Source organism: Bufo bufo, chromosome 6 (assembly GCF_905171765.1).
Source record: "Bufo bufo chromosome 6, aBufBuf1.1, whole genome shotgun sequence".
Classification (NCBI taxonomy): domain Eukaryota; kingdom Metazoa; phylum Chordata; class Amphibia; order Anura; family Bufonidae; genus Bufo; species Bufo bufo.
Genome location: NC_053394.1, coordinates 78,229,943 through 78,251,559, shown reverse-complemented (window position 1 = coordinate 78,251,559; position 21,617 = coordinate 78,229,943). Strand labels below are relative to the sequence as shown.

Sequence of the window (21,617 nt, the reverse complement as noted above, 5' to 3'; positions counted from 1 at the left end):
TCCTATCCTTGTCCGTAATGCGGACATTTTTTTTTTCAGAGCAGGCATATGGACACGGAGTCATTTCAGTTTTTGCAGTCCCATTGAAGTGAATAGTTCCGCATATGGACCTCAATAAAAACGGACATGGATAAAAAATAAGTTTGTGTGCATGAGCCCTAAGGTTCCGCTGGGCTTTTTATTTGGGGTATGTGTTTGACGATCCAGAAACGGTATTTCAGTGTCTAAAGTAACAGCTCATTTTAGTGGGGCCAAGGAGTTCACAGATTTCACCTTTGGACTCCATTTGCCTCCTCCTTTTTGTGCCAGACAAGTTAGTGTAGTCTTCCACCTTGTTCTTTCAGGCAAAGAAAAATGAACTCCGTTTGCCAGTTGACATGAATGGATCGGGTAGTCAAACATATAGCTCCGACAGAAAGCCCAGCGAGGGGGGGTCTTAAAGCACAGTATGAACTGAAATCACCACCCCAAAACAAAAATACACAGCAAAATAATGTAAAAATACATATTTTATTGTTCAAGTATGCAAAAATATATAAAATCCAGTACTAGCAGCATACATACACAGGAATAAAGAAAACCGGACCACCTATAAAGTGTCATAAGTCACTATATAAAACCCCTAGATGAAAAGTATTTATGTTCAATTTCCTTTTACACCACCTAGACCAATGGGGGGAGGGGCGTAAGATTTACCCCACATTGCAAAGTGTACCCTCCTTATTGGAAAAAGTGTAGGTCAGAGGAGAAACTACATGTCAGTAACAAATAAAGTGCTTAGTGCTATAGACAATGCGTCAGAGTAATACTATAATATGATACCGACCAATGTAGTCCTGACCCCGACACGCGTTTCGCAGTCGCTTCCTCGGGAGTATGTGCTCTTTATATACCCTACTAATTGGAAAATCTGAAACAAATGTGGAAATACCTTTTTGGGGAAAATGCCGACACATGTGCTCAAGGTATGGATATGGCGTGCGTTCCACACTGGGACGCATGCCATCACATCCTGTTCCTGATAAGGGACCGCCCACTATTAATCCCCCTAAAGATCAACCCACAGATGGAGAAAAGCAGATATTAAAAAAAATAATGATAAAACAAAAGGGAAAGGAACCGAGGTTCATAGTAAGAAGAAACGCCGACTTAGTCATATATGTAGATATATATCGTGGGAGGAGGCGGATCAGAAGCGATAACCGCGGCGGAACGCAAATACCCGGGCCAGATATCCGGCATGCGCTCCACCGTGGAACGCAGGTCCCGATCCACCCCTCCAGACGTCTGATTGCGTTCCAAGCTGGAGCGCATCATACACTTCAACATCGCAGTAGTTGGAGTAATGCACTGACCATCAATGTACAGCCGACCAACTTGAGGAAATAGTGTCATGATTGTGAGTAATAAATATAAGTTGATATCCAAGATCAATCATAATTATTAACAAATAAAACCTTATCAATGAAATAATGGAAGTGAATACAAGCTCAATAAAAATCAACACCACATAACACCCACTAAATATCACATACCATAATAGTGTTTGTATTAGTGACATATGACTGTGACATGCTATAATTAACACATGATTAACCCTATATCGATTGTATACCATAATTATATAAATATGAGCGATATGTAATTATTCCCTAAATTCATGTAATACCTAATTGATAAGAAAATATTAATAATAAAATACATATAAATTATATAATAAAAATATGAGTGAATATATGAACAACAGCGTGCAGAGTGATAGTGACAAAACAGAGTGCTCTAAACTCCATAAATACTTCAAATGCATAAATTCATAAGTGTCTAATTTAAATGTAAATATGTGTAAAAAAAAAAAACCAGTTCATATATAGTAGTATACTAGTACGACAGTGTTAAACATATTGTGTTCTGTTTTATTTTCATAGTGCTGCTTCAGCATGGAGCAGATCCAACGATCCGTAATACAGATAGCAGGACAGCTTTGGACTTAGCGGACCCATCAGCTAAAGCCGTGCTGACAGGTATTGGGTTAAAGGGGCTAGCTGCTCGGAGTGTCTTACCTTTCAGACCATGTGATCCCCCACCGCTGCCGTTCTGATGCTTACCTGTTCCCCACTGCTCTCCCTTTCCTGCCCCCGATACAACAGGCTGGAAATATCCACTCCGAGAAGGGTCACCAGTACATCCAGTGACTGGCTGAGCAGAGTGGAGGGCAGCAGCAGAACAGCAGTGTCCGGGGATCTTTGAGGTGAGCAAATTATGGTGATGGCTTTTGGGGGGGAACACCTCATGCTACAACGGTTTCCCTTTAGAAATTATATAACGTTTGATGTCCTCTCCATGTCACTTGTGGAAATTCTTCCAAATCCTTGCAGTGACAAGAGTTCAATTAAATAGCATTGTCCTTATTTTTTTTCTAATCTAATAACTTTCTATTTTTGTAATTATTAATTTCTTGTGTTTTTTTTTTCTTCTCTCTTTTATAGGGGAATACAAAAAGGACGAGTTGTTGGAGAGTGCTCGGTATGTGTATTGTGAAATTGGTTTGCTCATCAGGACCGACCCTTATCATATGTCATTTTAGGGCAAGTCAAAGTAATGGACTGGTTTCTCCATGAACAGTACGGGGGAGCCACTAAAAAACAACAGCTTTTCATGAATGTCTGCCGTGTAATACAACATTTCCCCTGCGAGTGGTTTATGCACATGGAATTCATTTTTCTATTTTTTTTTTATGTTGAAGTAATCTTTGAAGCTTTTTTTTTTTTTTGTTCCATCCCATCTCTATATAGGGGGGAAAAACTGAATCGAAAACGTCATTCAGGAAAAAAATAATAAAATTCATGCAGTATGTGCAAAAAGTTTCTGCCGTGGTTGCTCACTTCTGATGCCATGGATCTGTTTATGGTTGAGCTCCACTGAATGGCGCTAAACTGCGAACAGACTCCATGCCAAGAAGGAACATGTCCCTTTTTGCCACGGTCGCTGCTATAAACCGCCAGCTGCACACTGCCTCTCATTGAAAACTATGGGAGGGAGACATCATGTGGCCCCTGCGGGAATTCTGGTGCGGATTGTAGTGGCATAAACCAGCGTGTGAACTGGCCCTTAGGGGTCCATTCACACGTTCGTAGTGTATTGCGGATCCGCAAATTGCGGCCGGCACCCCCCATAGAACTGCCTATTCTTGTTCGCAGTTGCGGACAAGAATAGGACATGTTCTATATTTTGCGGAGCCGCGGCCCGGAAGTTCAGGGCAGCGGCACGAAAATGTGGATGCGGACAGCACTCTGTTTGCTGTCCACATCTTTTCTGTCCGCATAGAGAATGAATAGGTCCGCACCCTTTCTGCAAAATTGCGGAACGGATGCAGACCCTTAAAAGGATTATCTGTGATGACTGTTCTGCACTATTTTTTTTTTATTTTTATATAATTTTCTTAAACCTTTATTTTGTAGAAGTGGAAATGAAGAGAAAATGATGTCTCTGCTCACACCCCTCAATGTTAATTCCCATGCTAGCGATGGAAGAAAGGTAAAAGATTACTGATACCTTGTTGAGCCAGTTATTCATGGTGAAGGCCTCTTGTCACACCATCTGTGGATTCCAAACACTTCTCATGTCACATGCAGATGAATCCTCTTTCCAGCCTTCCACAGCTGTTTTTCTTTTCAGCTGAGAGAGTCTTTGCTTTTTTTTGCTAAAAAATGTAGAGAAATAAGCAAGGAAAAGTAAAAAAAAAGGCAAAAAACTAAGACTAGTCAGCAGAAAGTGTACAGCTTCTCCACCGAATGCAAGAATAAAGCCTGATGTAATGGGCCCAGAATCTTTATGAAGAACACCTGGAAGCTTAGCAAGCAAATAATGACTCCCATTTCAGGCAGGCAAGGACACGAACTGTATGCAGATTGTTTCCAGTAATTGTCCTCCTCAAAAATCGTGCATGTATTAGTTATGTTTCATCCTGCAGAAGCTACTTTCGTAGTGTGTGCCTGTCCAAGTATGGCTGCCTGCACTAAACGGGTGGCTCATGTAATGGGGTAAGGGTCCATTCACACGTCCGCCAAATGGCTCCGCATCCATTCCGCAATTTTGCGGAACAGGTGCGGACCCATTCATTTTCAATGGGGACAGAATGTGCTGTCCGCATTTGCGGATCTGCACTTCCGGATCCGAACTTCCGTTCCGCCCCAAAAAATTGAACATGTCCTATTCTTGTCCGCAATTGCTGACAAGAAAATGGCATTTTCTTTGAGAGTGCTGACTGTGTGGTCCGCAAAACATGGAACGCACATTCCCGGTGTCCGTGTTTTGCGGATCCGCAAAAAAAACCACATACGGATGTGTGAATGGACCCTAAGGTAGAACGCAGCTGATGAAAGGGTGGGTCATGTAAGGAAAGTATTACGTCTGTATTTAACTAGCAACAGAATGGTTAATTCCTTAAAGAAGAAGTCCCGCAAAGATTTTTATTCCCTGACCCGTTAGAAAGTTACATGATATAATCTTCTCATCAGTGACTGTATTCTTGAGCTATACCCTCCCTTCTGATCCTCAGCTTTGTCATGTGACCAACTCTCTGATCTCCAACTGACACGGGATAGGAAGTCAGTTACTTCTCTATTCATTTCTGTGAGACTGACATTGAGGCTCCCATAGGAATACCTAGAGAAACTGGCTTCCTGTCCACACAGAAGATGACACAGCTGAGAAGCAGAAGGGAGGGGATAGCTCGCAAATACAGATGCTGGTAAGAAAATTACATTATACTTCATGTACCTTTCTAGCAGGTCAAAGAATAACATTTTTTGCGGGAGTTCTTCTCTAAGAAAGAAGACTGAACCTATGGCGTTTATCGTATTGTGGTTCTGAATTTCCTGGACCACAGTTATAGCAGTGATCAGAGCTTAGGACTTGTCGCTAGGAGAAGACTATGGGGCAGATTTCCCAATATTTAGTGTATAATTTACTGAAATGTGCCAGATTTATCAAAGCGGCTCATACTGGATGATAAATTTAGTGCCCCCGAACCACATCAAATCCGCACCAAAAACTACAAGTAGCATGTGCTGTTTTTGGTGCACAGAAATCTGCACAGATATTTTCTGTTTTGATATCTGCACTTGTGTGTAGGTTTCCTTAAAGCAGGGTTTCTCAAGTGCGGTCCTCGGGACCCACCTACCGACTGGTCAGGATATGAAAACCTGTGGTAAGTCCTGATGCATGGACACGAAGTATATCACCTGCTCAACACTAAGGAAATCCTGAAAACATGACCGGTAGGTGGGAAACTGGTAGGGGTTGGGAAACCCTGCCTTAAAGCGTTCGTCCCACTGTAAGAACTTATCCCCCAGGGATAAGTATCTGACTGATAGGGGTCCCACCCCTGAGATCGCAACAGATAACAAAAATACATATGTTTCAACTATTGATTTATGCAAAGTTGTGTGAAAAATCAGTGACCGTTTTAGTCTACTTTGACACCTGCGGCACGGAGATTCGGCAGAGAATGCTGGGAATCGGCCACATGCAAACCGCAGCATGCAGCAGTTTGTCTGGCCGATTATCTTCATTTTTGGCGTAATGCTGCCGGACCCCATTATATTTAGAGACCGGTGGGCATTTTGGTACATCCAGCAGGCTGTTCTCTCCTGGGACAGCCTGCCAGAATACACGCCACTGATATGACAGTAGCCTAAGTATGTGATATCTTGTCCATTATTTTTTTTGGGAAGAATTGTATATTTTTAGATTTAAGCTTTAAAACCTGAACTTTTGGCCTTACCTAGTTGACAATCAATAGCATTTGAGTGTTTAGCTCTTTGATATCTGTATGTATGTGTGTGTATGTATATGTATATATATATATGTATATATATACGGAACAGCACCTCCTGAGACAAATCGCAGGTGCAAGCTACCCGGCATAATACAGCAAACAAAAAACAGTAGCAGCACACCACTATATGCGCTAAGACTAAGTGAACAGGTAAATGTGTGAACAGGGTCAAATACATGACGCCATATAGTTACTGCAAAGCAGTGGAGAAGCTCTTAGCGCATATTATTGATCAAAAATATGTCGTGCCCACCTACCAGACGGCAAGGTCGCTTCTCATCAGGTGGGACCTACTCTAACATGGAGGGTCCAGCTCCATTGTTTCTCTGATTAAAAGCACCAAGGAGTGGGGGATGGGCGAGGAGTGCTAAGTTCCACAGAGGATGCCTAGTCCTCTATACTATATATATATATATATATATATATATATATATATATATATATATATATATATATATATATCTATCTATATATATCTATCTATCAAAAAACGGAACAGCACCTCCTGAGACAAACCGCAGGTGCAAGCTACCCGGCATAATACAGCAAACAATTATGCGATTTGTCTCAGGAGGTGCTGTTCCGTTTTTTGATATATATATATATTAGAGCAGGGCAGGCCAACCTGCGGCTCTCCAGCTGTTGCAAAACTACAACTCCCAGCATGCCCAGACAGCCTACAACTATCAGCCTACAGCAGGGCATGGTGGGAATTGTAGTTTTACAACAGCTGGCGAGCCACAGGTTGGCCAGCCCTGGTATAGAGGACTAGGCATCCTCTGTGGAACTTAGCACTCCCCGCCCATCCCCCACCCCTTGGTGCTTTTAATCAGAGAAACAATGGAGCTGGACATTCCGTGTTAGAGTAGGTCCCACCTGATGAGAAGCGACCTTGCCGTCTGGTAGGTGGGCCCGACATATTTTTGATCAATAATATGCGCTAAGAGCTTCTCCACTGCTTTGCAGTAACTATATGGCGTCATGTATTTGACCCTGTTCACACATTTACCTGTTCACTTAGTCTTAGCGCATATAGTGGTGTGCTGCTACTGTTTTTGTTTGATATATATATATATATATTACACACTCTCATGTATCTTTTATTTTTCTATTTCTGCAGTCAACACCACTTCACTTGGCTGCCGGCTATAATCGTGTCAAAATCGTAGAGCTGTTACTTCAACAAGGAGCAGATGTACAAGCCAAGGATAAAGGGTACGGGTGCGCTGGTTTCTAATTAATGGTTTTATTTCCCAGCACAATAATTATATCGTTATATTCTGTGGCTTATCAGACTTATCTGGATTGATAACCTGCACAGTTTTATTTCTAGTTATTTTTCCGTGGCGGTGCTTTCTGATAATGTCTCTTTACAGTTAGATAACTTGTGTTAATAATTTCCAAATGATGCCTTTGTCAGGTTACATGTATTGATGTGTGATATCTACACTCGTCTCAAGACCACACCAGCTGGATACTTTTTATACATCTGTGCAGTTTACTGTTGTATCAAGTCATCAGATGGAGATCTGATCTATAGAAGTCTGCATTCACATGACTGTATTTTCTGTCCAAGTCTGATCTTCAAAAAATGAAGATCACATGCAGACCCAATAATTTCTATGGGGCCGCAAAAAATACATGCGACCATACCGCAGATTCTAACACGTGTCCTAGTCTTGTTCATTTTGCAGACAAGAATAGGCATTTTTGCAACTAGGCCTGAGAAATGTGTGCACGGCCGGTATCCGTATTTTGCGGATCCGCGATTTGCAGACCACAAAATGGATCTGGTCATATGAATGTAGCCTAACAGTAGTAACTCATCAGTGACTTTGACACAAATGCATCAGATATGAATTGAGGTTTAGTGTACACGTGAGGGCCCCGCAGCATGCAATATATGTAACAGGGTAAAGGCACACGTTCAAGATTTATGAGATCCGCAGGTGTTCGCAGGGAAATCTGTGCGGACAATCCACATCAGTTGGTGCGCATTGAAGTGAATGGAAAAAATCAGGTTAGGAAAAATAAAATAAATTGACATGCTGTGGATTTTTAAAATTCACAATGAAAAAATCTGCATTGTGTACATAAGAATTTCAAATTTTCATAGAATACAATTTACATGACCTACGGTGCGGATTTTCTGCACTCAAATCCACATTGACTTCTATGGGGGAGAGTTGTGGGCGTGCTCTGTAGCCTTTACAGATGTCATTGTGCAGGGAAGAGGTCGATAAGCTGTATCGCCTATTTTGAGTGATGGATCCTGTGTTAAAGAGGACCTTTCACCAGTTTGTACTTTAGAAAAGCGATACCTCACACTGTAGCCCATGTTCAGTAGATGTGATAGTGGTAATTTTTTTCTTGATCCGCTCCTCCATTGCGCCCCTCGTTCTGTTTAGGCGCGCTGTATGCTAATTAATAGCATCGGAAAACACTGGGGAGGAGACATCTGCTTTTCTCCGGGGGTGTTTCTTCTATCTGGCTGTGGCATTGTCCAATCACAGCGGAGCGCGTCACGGCCATTGAGAAAAAACAGCTCGCCTTCTCCCTGGCTGTGACGCGCTCCGCTGTGATTGGACAATGCCACAGCCAAATAGAAGAAACGCCCACGAAGAAAAGCTCATGTCTCCTCCCCAGTGTTCCTATGCTATTAATTGGCCTACAGCGCGCCTAAACAGAACGAGTGGCGCAACGGAGGAGTGTATCAAGAAAAACATTTGCGCTATCACATCTACTGAACATGGGCTACAGTGTGAGGTATCACTTTTCTAAAGTACAAACTGGTGAAAGGTCCTCTAACTATATACATTTTACTTGTCATTGTAATCCTACATGTCATTGTAGTAATCTCTAAAGAATAGGGGGTGTCATCCTGTTAGGCAGTGGCCAGTGAAAGTTGCAAGATTTAAAATTTTATTTTTTTTATAGATTGTGACTGATTTCCATTTAAAGGGATTTTCTGGGTTCAGCTTATTGATGGCCTATGCTCTGAAAAGGCTTTCATCATCAGATCAGCGTGGGTCGGACGGTCATTACCTTTAAGGGCCCTTTACACGGGCTGAGAGTCTTAAAGATAATTGCTAACGAGTGTTCATAGGAATGCACTGCCGATTACTCGATGAACAAGCTAAACTCTCGTTCATCGGGTAATTCGATAGTTTGTGCGTACAAAAAAATTGCCGTTTGCTGGCAGCAGATTGTGCTGTGTAAACATGATCTGCTGCTGGCAAAAGAGTCTGTATGGGGTTGAGTGATGACATTAATGATCGCTCCTTCCCATACTATGGAGAAGATCGCTGCAGGTAAATACTCCGGTCTTCTCCACCTGCGATCAGTGGAAGGAACGCTTCCTTCCCGATAATCTGCTGCTCTGTCGTCCAGTGTAAAGGGACCTTTACTGATTAGCTGTTTGAGGTGGCTGCAGTGCTTGGGTGAGTTTCTTGAGGCCTTGACATTGTTTACATGGGTCTGTCCATCATCAGTATTCTAGTCCCAAAAAACTCTTTGCCCGCCCATGCTCATTTATTGCTAAAGATGTTTGAGAAAATAGTGTCGAGACTCGAAATTTTCTTGGCAGCTCATTTAGTATTGAAGCCTTTTCTTTTTATTCTCAGGGTTACCGTTTCCATATTTAACTAGCGTGAGTTACATTTCCTTTTATGCAGTGATTCCAGAGACATGCTCTGTTATCAGATATGTACCTCAGCTCATGTAGTCAGTGGATGGAAGTTCACTTGGTGAATATAAATTTGCTGTGGGGTAAAAATAAATCATTCGGTCCTGTTAATCCCATGGACTTGCCTGTTTCTGAATCTGCCGTTCGCGTTCATGGGCAGCCACCACTTCCCTGCAAAAGTAGATGATGCTGACATAAAGGGAAAAAAAATGCCACCATTTGGAGGCGAAGACTCTCTTTTTGCAGAATTCTGCTCTAAGCGGGCGCTCTCCAACACAGTATGCTGTATGTTCACATGTTCGAATCTCTGTTCTGTGTATAGGACAGGACTTGTGCACTGCAAAGCATCTAGGAAACTAGCGCATGCGCACTGTGTCCATGGAGGTTTCGCTAGATTACTGATGGGCAGGTCATGTCACCAGACTTCCAGCTGTGACCATCTTGTGGACCTGATCAGTGGCACCAATAGAGAAGACTTGGGTAACTAGAAGGTGTGCCGTTAAAGCAGGAATAAACAGTACCCAATGTTTATTAGTAAGTTGTTGGAAGTAACCCTTTTCTCCCACATTAATCAAGATTATATGTAGAGAGTCCAAGAACTTTACCCCCACCCCATCCCAATTTACTAATTGGCCCAAACGGTTCCTTGGACAATACTATTTTGAAGTCCTTTTTGGGCTTTGTGGCTTAAGAGGGTGGTGGGGACAGTACTGAGGGGTCTTTGTCAGGCTAAAATGCAGCTAGAGTCTTAGTCTTAAAACAAGACCAGGATTTCGCTTCTAGTTGCAATCTAGATTGAATTAGAGCAGTTTAAAGTGAGACCCACATGTACTGTGCTTAAAGCTTTTAGGCCCCTTTCTGACAAGCGAGTGTCTTGCTGCGGACTTGCAGCGAGACACCCGGCCTGACCTCCCAGCACTGCCGGGGTCACATATCATTATACAGATTTTTTTTAAGCTATGTAACCCTCACAGTTCTGGAATGTATTAGATGACACAGACAGCGTTATGTTAGTGTCACCTAATACATTCCAGAACTGTAAGGGTTACACAGCATCCTAAATCAATATAATGCTGTGTGACCCCGGCAGTGCTGGGAATTGAGACTCGTCTGAAAGGGGCTTTACTTCAGCCTGTGTGGAGGAAGTGAGGAGGACTGGATGGAGACGAGCAGAAAAGTGTGGAAGAGGAGGAGGAAGCTCGCAGACTTTCCTCCTCTCCCTTTATGGGCCAGGGTGAAACAAGTATCACTGCTGGAAGATGAAACACTGTGTCGGCACAAAACTATCACAAAGTCAAATCCAATTAAGAAGTTTGTCTCCATAAGAACAAATCCTTTCAGGGCCCAAGTTACAGTAGACTGAGAGATGTTTGCCACCACTGCAGCATGGCTCAGACAATTCAGAGAGCTTATGCGCTCTGTCACATATTGAGAGAGGGTCTTTTTTAATTTATTTATTAAGAGTGAAAGCATTTACCCATCTAATCACTCCTATTTGTCTAATTAGAAGTTTAGCCCCTCAGATGCTTCAGTCAGGGGTTTTGCAGAAAAAATGAACTTTATGCAAACAGTAAGCAATGTTTTTATTTATTATTGAAACAATAAAAGTATACACCTCATCCATCACCACCTCTACTATAAGCTTAAAGGGTTTGTCCAGGAATGCATCCTTTCTAACAGGTATCAGCAATCTACCTCCCCTACTTAAAGGATCGTACGTACCTGCTCCCCTCTTGCTCCTGCATCTTTATCTTCCGGTCTAAGGTTTTTCTTCCTCCTCGGCATGGTCACCTGCTCCTCTTCAGCCAACCGCTGGCTTCAGCAGTTATGTGTGATCAAGACACGTCAGCGCTATAGCCAGGGATTGGTTGCAGTGGATCAAGTGACCATGCAGGGGAGGAAGTAAACAAACCCCGGACTGGAATGTGGAGAAATGGGAGCCTTTGCAAAACACTGGATCGGTGGGGAGCAGGTAAGTGTTATCCTTTAAAGAGGACCTTTCACTTGTAAAAACTATGGGAACTAAGTATGCTGCCATGTAGAGCGGCGCCCGGGGATCTCACTGCATTTACTATTATCCCTGGGCGCCGCTCCGTTCTCCCGTTATGCCCTCCGGTACCTTTGCTCCTTAAGTTATAGTAGGCAGTGTCTTCCCTTGTCCTGTGGGCGTCTCCTTCACCCAGGCTGCAGCGCTGGCCAATCGCAGCGCACAGCTCACAGCCTGGAAGGTTTTTTTCTCCCAGGCTGTGAGCTGTGCGCTGCGATTGGCCAGCGCTGCAGCCTAGGAGAAGGAGACGCCCACAGGACAAGGGAAGACACCGCCTACTATAACTTAAGGAGCAAAGGTACCGGAGGCAGTGACGCACAGAGTTCACTACACCGCAGTGTATTGTGGTTATTTGCCATGCTGATTATACAGGAACTGCGTTTATTCCCGTGAGAAGCGTATATTTAGGTCAACTGTAAATGTGTGATGTTCCCCGGGGAATGGACAGTGCAGCACATTTCACCATCTGCTGTATTTCTGCTCATTATACAATGGTTGCGGTTTAACTCTTACTTTACAAAGGATTAGGTCATAGTTATGCGGAGGAGATTGTGGTATGTATCTGAGCAACTTCTACATTAAGGCTCTGCACTGCATTATTCAGAATCGTGTGCATTTCATTGGTTTTCTTGCTGTATATTGAGCCCCTTCCTTATCTTCCCACTCTTTAGAGATTTGGTGCCTCTTCACAACGCTTGTTCATACGGCCACTTTGAAGTGACAGAGCTTCTTGTTAAGGTAACTGATTCAATTTACTGTTTGGCCCATTCAACAGAACATTAAACGTTAAAGTGGTTGTCAGAGTTTAACCACTTCAGCCCCCAGTGCTTAAACACCCTGAAAGACCAGGCCACTTTTTACACTTCTGACCTACACTACTTTCACCGTTTATTGCTCGGTCATGCAACTTACCACCCAAATGAATTTTACCTCCTTTTCTTCTCACTAATAGAGCTTTCATTTGGTGGTATTTCATTGCTGCTGACATTTTTACTTTTTTTGTTATTAATCGAAATTTAACGATTTTTTTGCAAAAAAATGACATTTTTCACTTTCAGTTGTAAAATTTTGCAAAAAAAAACGACATCCATATAGAAATTTTGCTCTAAATTTATAGTTCTACATGTCTTTGATAAAAAAAAAATGTTTGGGTAAAAAAAAAATGGTTTGGGTAAAAGTTATAGCGTTTACAAACTATGGTACAAAAATGTGAATTTCCGCTTTTTGAAGCCGCTCTGACTTTCTGAGCACCTGTCATGTTTCCTGAGGTTCTACAATGGCCAGACAGTACAAACACCCCACAAATGACCCCATTTCTGAAAGTACACACCCTAAGGTATTCGCTGATGGGCATAGTGAGTTCATAGAACTTTTTATTTTTTGTCACAAGTTAGCGGAAAATGATGATTTTTTTTTTTTTTTTTTTTTTTTTTCTTACAAAGTCTCATATTCCACTAACTTGTGACAAAAAATAAAAAGTTCTATGAACTCACTATGCCCATCAGCGAATACCTTGGGGTCTCTTCTTTCCAAAATGGGGTCACTTGTGGGGTAGTTATACTGCCCTGGCATTCTAGGGGTCCAAATGTGTGGTAAGGAGTTTGAAATCAAATTCTGTAAAAAATGACGAGTGAAATCCGAAAGGTGCTCTTTGGAATATGGGCCCCTTTGCCCACCTAGGCTGCAAAAAAGTGTCACACATCTGGTATCCCCGTACTCAGGAGAAGTTGAGGAATGTGTTTTGGGGTGTCTTTTTACATATACCCATGCTGGGTGAGATAAATATCTTGGTCAAATGACAACTTTGTATAAAAAAATGGGAAAAGTTGTCTTTTGCCAAGATATTTCTCTCACCCAGCATGGGTATATATAAAATGACACCCCAAAACACATTCCCCACCTTCTCCTGAGTACGGAGATACCAGATGTGTGACACTTTTTTGCAGCCTAGGTGGGCAAAGGGGCCCATATTCCAAAGAGCACCTTTCGGATTTCACAGGTCATTTTTTACTGAATTTGATTTCAAACTCCTTACCACACATTTGGGCCCCTAGAATGCCAGGGCAGTATAACTACCCCACAAGTGACCCCATTTTGGAAAGAAGAGACCCCAAGGTATTCGCTGATGGGCATAGTGAGTTCATGGAAATTTTTTTTTTTTTGTCACAAGTTAGTGGAATAGGAGACTTTGTATGAAAAAAAAAAAAAAAAAAAAAAATCATCATTTTCCACTAACTTGTGACAAAAAATAAAAAATTCTAGGAACTTGCCATGCCCCTCACGGAATACCTTGGGGTGTCTTCTTTCCAAAATGGGGTCACTTGTGGGGCAGTTATACTGCCCTGGCATTTTCCAGGGGCCCTAATGTCTGGTAAGTAGGTAAATGACCTGTGAAATCTGAAAGGTGCTCTTTGGAATGTGGGCCCCTTTGCCCACCTAGGCTGCAAAAAAGTGTCACACATGTGGTATCGCCGTATTCAGGAGAAGGTAAGGAATGTGTTTTGGGGTGTCATTTTACATATACCCATGCTGGGTGAGAGAAATATCTTGGCAAAAGACAACTTTTCCCATTTTTTTTATACAAAGTTGGCATTTGACCAAGATATTTATCTCACCCAGCATGGGTATATGTAAAATGACACCCCAAAACATATTCCCCAACTTCTGCTGAATACGGAGATACCACATGTGTGACACTTTTTTGCAGCCTAGGTGGGCAAAGGGGCCCAAATTCCTTTTAGGAGGGCATTTTTAGACATTTGGATACCAGACTTCTTCTCATGCTTTGGGGCCCCTAAAATGCCAGGGCAGTATAAATACCCCACATGTGACCCCATTTTGGAAAGAAGACACCCCAAGGTATTCAATGAGGGGCATGGCGAGTTCATTGAAAAAAAAAATTTTTGGCACAAGTTAGCGGAAATTGATTTTTTGGATTTTGTTCTCACAAAGTCTCCCTTTCCGCTAACTTGGGACAAAAATTTCAATCTTTCATGGACTCAATATGCCCCTCAGCGAATACCTTGGGGTGTCTTCTTTCCAAAATGGTGTTATTTGTGGGGTGTTTGTACTGCCCTGGCATTTGAGGGTCTCCGCAATCATTACATGTATGCCCAGCATTAGGAGTTTCTGCTATTCTCCTTATATTGAGCATACGGGTAATGAGATTTTTTTTTTCCGTTCAGCCTCTGGGCTGAAAGAAAAAAATGAACGGCACAGATTTCTTCATTCGCATCGATCAATGTGGATGAAAAAATCTCTGCCAAAAAAAGAAAAAGGAGGGGAAAGGCGTCTGCCAGGACATAGGAGCTCCGCCCAACATCCATACCCACTTCAGCTCGTATGCCCTGGCAAACCAGATTTCTCCATTCACATCAATCGATGTGGATGAATAAATCATTGCCGGGATTTTTTTTTTTATATATACAAAGTGTTTGCCAAAGTATATGAACACCGCCACCTCCTCAGCTCATATGCCTCGGCAAACATATCTTTTACTGCAGAGGAGAAATCTCGTCTTGCAGCGCCGCATACACCGACTTGCGTGTAATCTGACAGCAGCGCAATGCTTCTGTCCGAATGCACATCAGTGCTGCAGCTGGTCGATCGGTTGGTCCACCTGGAAGGTAAAAAAAACAAAACAAAAAAGAAAAAACCAGGCCGCAAAGCAATAACTTTATTAACTTTAGAACAGAACATATTAACTTTTTTAAACTTTTTTAACTTTTTTACTTACCGGTAATTTTTTTTTTGTTTAGTTTTTTTTACCTTTATAGAACAAACCTCTCCTTCCCCATGGGACAATGTGCAAAGCGCAAATCGCCCAAAGATGTGGCGAAGTACGTTATGCACTTTATCCCAGGTGAAAGGAGAGGTTTGCAGCAGCTGAGAGTAAAAGGGCCCTAATAGCCCTGTGTGCCTGTCCTGGTGAGATGTGATCCCTATGCTAGGTGTACCTGTGTGTGGTACTTCCGGAAACACTCTCCATAGCATAGGGCAGGGTGGTCAGCACAGTCAGGACAGAAATAGCGGGTGTCACGCCTTATTCCACTCCTGCTACAGACACGACATCTTTTTCGGGGTGACGGTTGGGTTGAGGTACCAGGAACGACACTGGGGAAATGTCGCTCGTGTAGACGGCTAACTACACTGGGGGATGGGGCCACGGAACCTCCTGGGTAAAGGAGGTTCTCGATGATCTCTTCCTGGAATTTGAGGAAAGATCGTGTTCTCCCAGCCTTACTGTAGAGAACAAAACTATTGTACAGCGCCAATTGAATTAAATATACAGACACCTTCTTATACCAGCGTCTGGTTCTGCGGGAAACTAAATACGGAGACAACATCTGGTCATTGAAGTCCACCCCTCCCATGAGCGCATTATAGTCGTGGACACAGAGGGGCTTTTCAATGACACGGGTTGCTCGCTCAATTTGGATTGTCGTGTCTGCGTGAATGGAGGAGAGCATGTAAACGTCACGCTTGTCTCTCCATTTCACCGCGAGCAGTTCTTCGTTACACAAGGCAGCCCTCTCCCCCCTTGCAAGACGGGTGGTTACAAGCCGTTGGGGGAAGCCCACGCGACTAGTTCGCGCGGTGCCACAGGCGCAAATCCGTTCTAGAAACAAATGCCTAAAGAGGGCCACACTTGTGTAAAAATTGTCCACATAAAGATGGTACCCCTTGCCGAATAAGGGTGACACCAAGTCCCAGACTGTCTTCCCACTGCTCCCCAGGTAGTCAGGGCAACCGACCGGCTCCAGGGTCTGATCTTTTCCCTCATAGACACGAAATTTGTGGGTATAGCCTGTGGCCCTTTCACAGAGCTTATACAATTTGACCCCATACCGGGCACGCTTGCTTGGGATGTACTGTTTCAAGCCAAGGCGCCCGGTAAAATGTATTAGGGACTCGTCTACGCAGATGTTTTGCTCGGGGGTATACAAATCTGCAAATTTCTGGTTGAAATGGTCTATGAGGGGCCGAATTTTGTGGAGCCGGTCAAAAGCTGGGTGGCCTCTGGGACGGGAGGTGGTGTTGTCGCTAAAATGCAGGAAACGGAGGATGGCCTCAAATCGTGTCCTGGACATAGCAGCAGAGAACATGGGCATGTGATGAATCGGGTGCGTTGACCAATATGACCGCAATTCATGCTTTTTTGTCAGGCCCATGTTGAGGAGAAGGCCCAAAAAAATTTTAATTTCGGAAACTTGGACTGGTTTCCACCGGAAAGGCTGGGCATAAAAGCTTCCCGGGTTGGCGGATATAAATTGTGTGGCATACTGGTTGGTCTCTGCCACGACTAAGTCCAAGAGCTCCGCAGTCAAGAACAGCTCAAAAAATCCCAGGGCCGAACCGATTTGAGCCGTCTCAACCCGAACTCCAGACTGGGCGGTGAAAGGGGGAACTACAGGTGCGGCTGAAGTTGGTGACTGCCAATCAGGGTTTGCCAGCACCTCAGGGATTCTAGGGGCTCTACGGGCCTGTCTGTGCGGTGGCTGCGACGGGGTAACTAGTGCACGTGCCACCGTACCAGCTTCAACTGCCCTTCTGGTGCTCGCCACGTCACCATGTTGTACGGCAGTGCTGGTACTAGGTCCAGGGAGGGCTGCGCTGCTGGTGTATGCCTCACCACGTGATCCGGCAGCGACAGCCCCACTCTGCCGCTCTTGAAGCGGATCCTGCATAACCTGTGGTCTAGCGACATGGGGCCGGGTACGCCTGGTGCTGCCAGGGACCTCCACCTCCTCGTCCGAACTTTGGGTCAGAGAGCCACTGCTTTCTACAGGTTCATATTCTGACCCGCTAGATTCGTCAGATGAGGGTTCCCACTCCTCATCCGACTGGGTCAGAATCCTGTAGGCCTCTTCAGAAGAATACCCCCTGTTTGACATTTTGGACTACTAAATTTAGGGGTATTCCCTGAGACTACCCAAGAAAAAAAGCAAGCCTGTCTTACAAAGGGGAGGCTAGCGAAGTACCGGAGGCCGCTGCGGTTGATAAAAAATATCAAAACAGATTTTTTTATCGCCGCAGTGCGTGTAAAATGAATGTGCAGTGATCAAAAAATATATATTTTTTGTCACTGCGGTGGGGCGGGGGTGAACGCACGTGTGGGTGACCGATCAGGCCTGATCGGGCAAACACTGCGTTTTGGGTGGAGGGCGAACTAAAGTGACACTAATACTATTATAGATCTGACCGTGATCAGTTTTGATCACTTACAGATACTATAAAAGTACAAATGCTGATTAGCGATACGCTATTCAGCGAATAAAAGTGACTGCGGTGGGGTGGGCGCTAACTGACGCTAACTACCTAACCAAGGGGCCTAAACTATCCCTAAAACCTAACAGCCAATACTAGTGAAAAGAAAAAAGTGACAGTTTACACTGATCACTTTTTTTCCTTTCACTGGTGATTGACAGGGGCGATCAAAGGGGTGATCAAAGGGTTAATTGGGGTGCAGGGGGGTGATCAGGGGCTACAGTGAAGTGTTTGGTGTACTCACAGTGATGTCTGCTTCTCTGCTGGATCCAACCGACGAAAAGGACCAGCAGAGGAGCAGAGAAGCCATATAACAGATCATATTTACTAATATGATCTGTTATATGGCTTGTGATTGGATTTTTTAAAAATCGCCAGCCTGCCAGCCAATGATCGTTGCTGGCAGGCTGGTGACGAACTTGTTCTTTAACTTTTGCCGGCCCGCGATGCGCATGCGCGGGCCGGCTTGGAGCGAAATCTCGCGTCTCGCGAGATGACGCGTATATGCGTGACTGTGCGCAGCGCTGCCACCTCCGGAACGCGAATCTGCGTTAGGCGGTCCGGAGGTGGTTAAAGAAAAAAAGGCAGGACAATAGTGATAGTAGTTCTACTCACAGTTCGGAATCCCCTCGTCTCCAGTGCTACTGCTCCAATCCTCCCTGGGCTATCCAGGAACACAGTGAATTGGCGGAACGTTCCACCGAGACGAGCAGCGCCACTTCTTTTTCACTGTGTTCCTGGATTCTAAGTGAGGTCACTTCTCTGACCATCACTGAGTGAGCCGCAGCCCGTGCTGGTTCATACTAAGTTGCACGGCACAACTGTTTCAGGTGAGCATCTCATCTCTTTACACTAATTTCTTTCTCAAGCGGTCCTCCTTTTATATATGAAGTCATGTACTTGGCTGCAGAGATGTCCAGTTTACTGCACTTGATTATTGCAGCCAATCACTGGCCTCAGAAGTATACAGCACGTCACCGCTGCAGCCATGTAGGATTGGAGCAGTGGCATAGAGCGGAGGGGGTTTGAAACTGTGAGTATAACTTTTTACTGTGTTAAAGGGAGTCTGTCACCAACTATTTCCATTATAAACGGCTCCTTGTGCCCTGTAGATGACATTTACTGTACCCCAGACGTACCTTTTTGTTGATATATTGATCCTTGTTTCCTGATATGCAGATGAGCTGAAAAGAACCCAAGGGACAATACCCATGGGCATTGGAGCCCAGACACTTCCATTAGAATGGAGGCCTGCTCCTCCCTCCACTTCGGATGTTAGAAACCCAGCGCTTGAAATCTCGCGCAGGTGCATATCACCCATTGTGGCTGTGCCGCCTGCTTCCTTCTGTGGCATTGGCGTCATCTACTCTTCCGGCGAATGTGCGCCACAGTTGATCACCCCAATGACCACAGAAGGGAACAGACGGCGCAGGCGCAAACAGATGGGCGATATGCACCTGCACAGGATTTTCAGCATGGGGTTTGTGACATCAGAAGTGGGGGTAGGTCTAGAGAAGGTGAAGATGTCAGGATCAGGCCTCCATTCTAATGGAAGTGGCTGGGCTCCTATGCCCAAAGGTAATGCCCGTTGGGTTCTCTTCAGCTCATTTGTATATTGGAATAAAAATCTTTTATTAGGTCAGACAAAGATCAATACATCTTGGTGGTGACAGACTCCCTTTAACACTTTCCCATACCAGCTACCATTTTTTAAAACTCTGATAACCTCTTTAAAGGGGTTCTCAGGGTTCAGCTCTTCATATCCCCATCTTCACCCCTCCGGCCCCCCTGATATGAGTATCAGAGCATTTCATGCTCCAATACTCTCCTTTGTCCCGCGCTGAATTGTGCAGGGCAAAGGTATCTGTAAAACGGCTATGGCAGTACTAAAGCCCACCCATCAGAGCCGGTGACGTCATCGGGGACACTGCTAGGTGGAAGCCTCCTCCTAGCAGTGTGAGAATAAAAATAAGGGCGAGCATTGGAGCATGAAATGCCGGGAGGGGTGAAGATGGGGATATGTCCGGGTTCAGCTCTGAACCCCTTTAAGTAATATTACTTAGTTTGTTCCTTGGTATGAAGGTTAGGGCTGTTGTCAGCAGAATGACATTTTTTATATACGCTTGGAATGGCTATAAGAAAAATTAAAGATTACTTATCCAAACCATCCCCCATGGCTGGTGTCCTGACACTTACCTGCCCCTGCTGCTCTTTACTCCTTGGTCCCATCTGGACACACGCAGGAGACAGCAGGAGATGCTTAGAGGGTCATGGACCACAGTGGTGACAAGGCATTTCCTGGAGACTGAAGACTTTCAATAAAGCCTTGACCATGATTACTAGAAGATACATTTGTAATTTAGACTTTCTTGCCTTACAGCATGGTGCCTGTGTTAACGCAATGGACCTTTGGCAATTTACCCCTCTTCATGAAGCTGCCTCTAAGAACCGTGTGGAGGTGTGCTCCCTCCTGCTGAGTTATGGCGCAGATCCCCACATGCTCAACTGTCACAACAAAAGTGCCATTGATCTGGCACCTACACCACAGCTTAAGGAGCGATTAGCATGTGAGTACTGACATTTGGGAGTGTCATTTCTGTTAGGTGGTTAGCAGACTATAGCTTAGGGTGGGTTCACATCAGGGTTTATGCCTCCGTTTGACGTATAAATTAGAAAAAGAAAGGATACAAAACACAGCACACCACGTTCTTGTATCCTGCACAGTCCGTTAAAAAAAAGTATACTTACCCTTTTTTTTTTTTTTTTTCTACAATAAAACTATGGTGAACGGATGCCACTGTATGGCATCAGTCCAAGGCATTCGTTTGACGTATACGTTGTTTGTATATGTTAAATGGATGGGAAAAACGTGATGTGAACCCACCCCTTATACCTGAGGTTAGAATGAGTTTACAACTGCATCAAAGGCCCCTGTGCACAGACCAATGATTGGGGCAATTAACGGGAAGGAGCACTCCAAGAATAATTGTGTGAAGGCGCCACTGATCACCCATCCAGAGTCGTCATTTCTGAGCAGCAGATCGTTCTGGGAAAACGCAGATCTGCTGCCCACAGACCATGACTCTCTTTTGGGGGAGGGTGTCCTCATACACCAGAGATGATTGCTACTTGTAAATTTAGCTCTCGCCTCTGCTCACGGTCAGGCAGCTATTGAGAAGGAGCGGTTTGATGCCAATAATTGCCGTTTAAAGGGGGCGCAGATGTGTTTCCATTTGATGGGACACATGAAAAAATTGCCCAGTGCTTGCAGTTTTGTGTTATCTAATCTGTTTGATGTTACATCCTTTCTAGATGAATTTAAAGGTCATTCATTGCTTCTGGCAGCAAGGGAAGCAGATGTCGCCCGCATTAAGAAACATCTCTCACTGGAAATAGTCAATTTCAAACATCCTCAGACTCATGAGACTGCACTGGTAATTGTCTAAATCGAAATGTATTGAAATAAATGATATGCACTTCCCGAGGTGTATGCATTTTCTAGGGTCTTTATAGGTCGGGTGGGAGCAGCACTGCAGTAACCAGGCACTGACAGTCTATAGTGCTTTATAGTTCCAGTAGCTGTAGGGAGTTAAAACCGATGATTGGTTGGGGGCCCAGGAGTTGAATCCCTGCCACTCTGATGGTCTATCCTAAGGATATGTTAGCCAGGGAGAAGGGGAGTTGTTCTCGTGAGATGTTGGTAAATTTCACGAGAACAGGCTATGTAAGTGAGTATAGTACTCGCTGTACTCGCTCACATAGCCAGTTCTTGTGAGATT

General features: G+C 44.2%; 1 protein-coding gene across 2 annotated transcripts in view; it reads left to right on the top strand.

Annotated features, from left to right (window-relative positions):
• Nucleotides 1-21,617, top strand: part of TNKS2 (tankyrase 2) — an 89,698-nt gene that overhangs the window by 18,855 nt on the left and 49,226 nt on the right. For both annotated transcript variants that reach the window (XM_040438155.1, XM_040438152.1), the window contains exons 3-9: nucleotides 1,926-2,021; nucleotides 2,487-2,523; nucleotides 3,459-3,534; nucleotides 6,960-7,054; nucleotides 12,243-12,309; nucleotides 20,219-20,405; nucleotides 21,151-21,272. In XM_040438155.1, coding sequence (XP_040294089.1) covers nucleotides 1,926-2,021; nucleotides 2,487-2,523; nucleotides 3,459-3,534; nucleotides 6,960-7,054; nucleotides 12,243-12,309; nucleotides 20,219-20,405; nucleotides 21,151-21,272 — 680 coding nt within the window. The remainder of the gene's footprint in view (nucleotides 1-1,925; nucleotides 2,022-2,486; nucleotides 2,524-3,458; nucleotides 3,535-6,959; nucleotides 7,055-12,242; nucleotides 12,310-20,218; nucleotides 20,406-21,150; nucleotides 21,273-21,617) is intronic.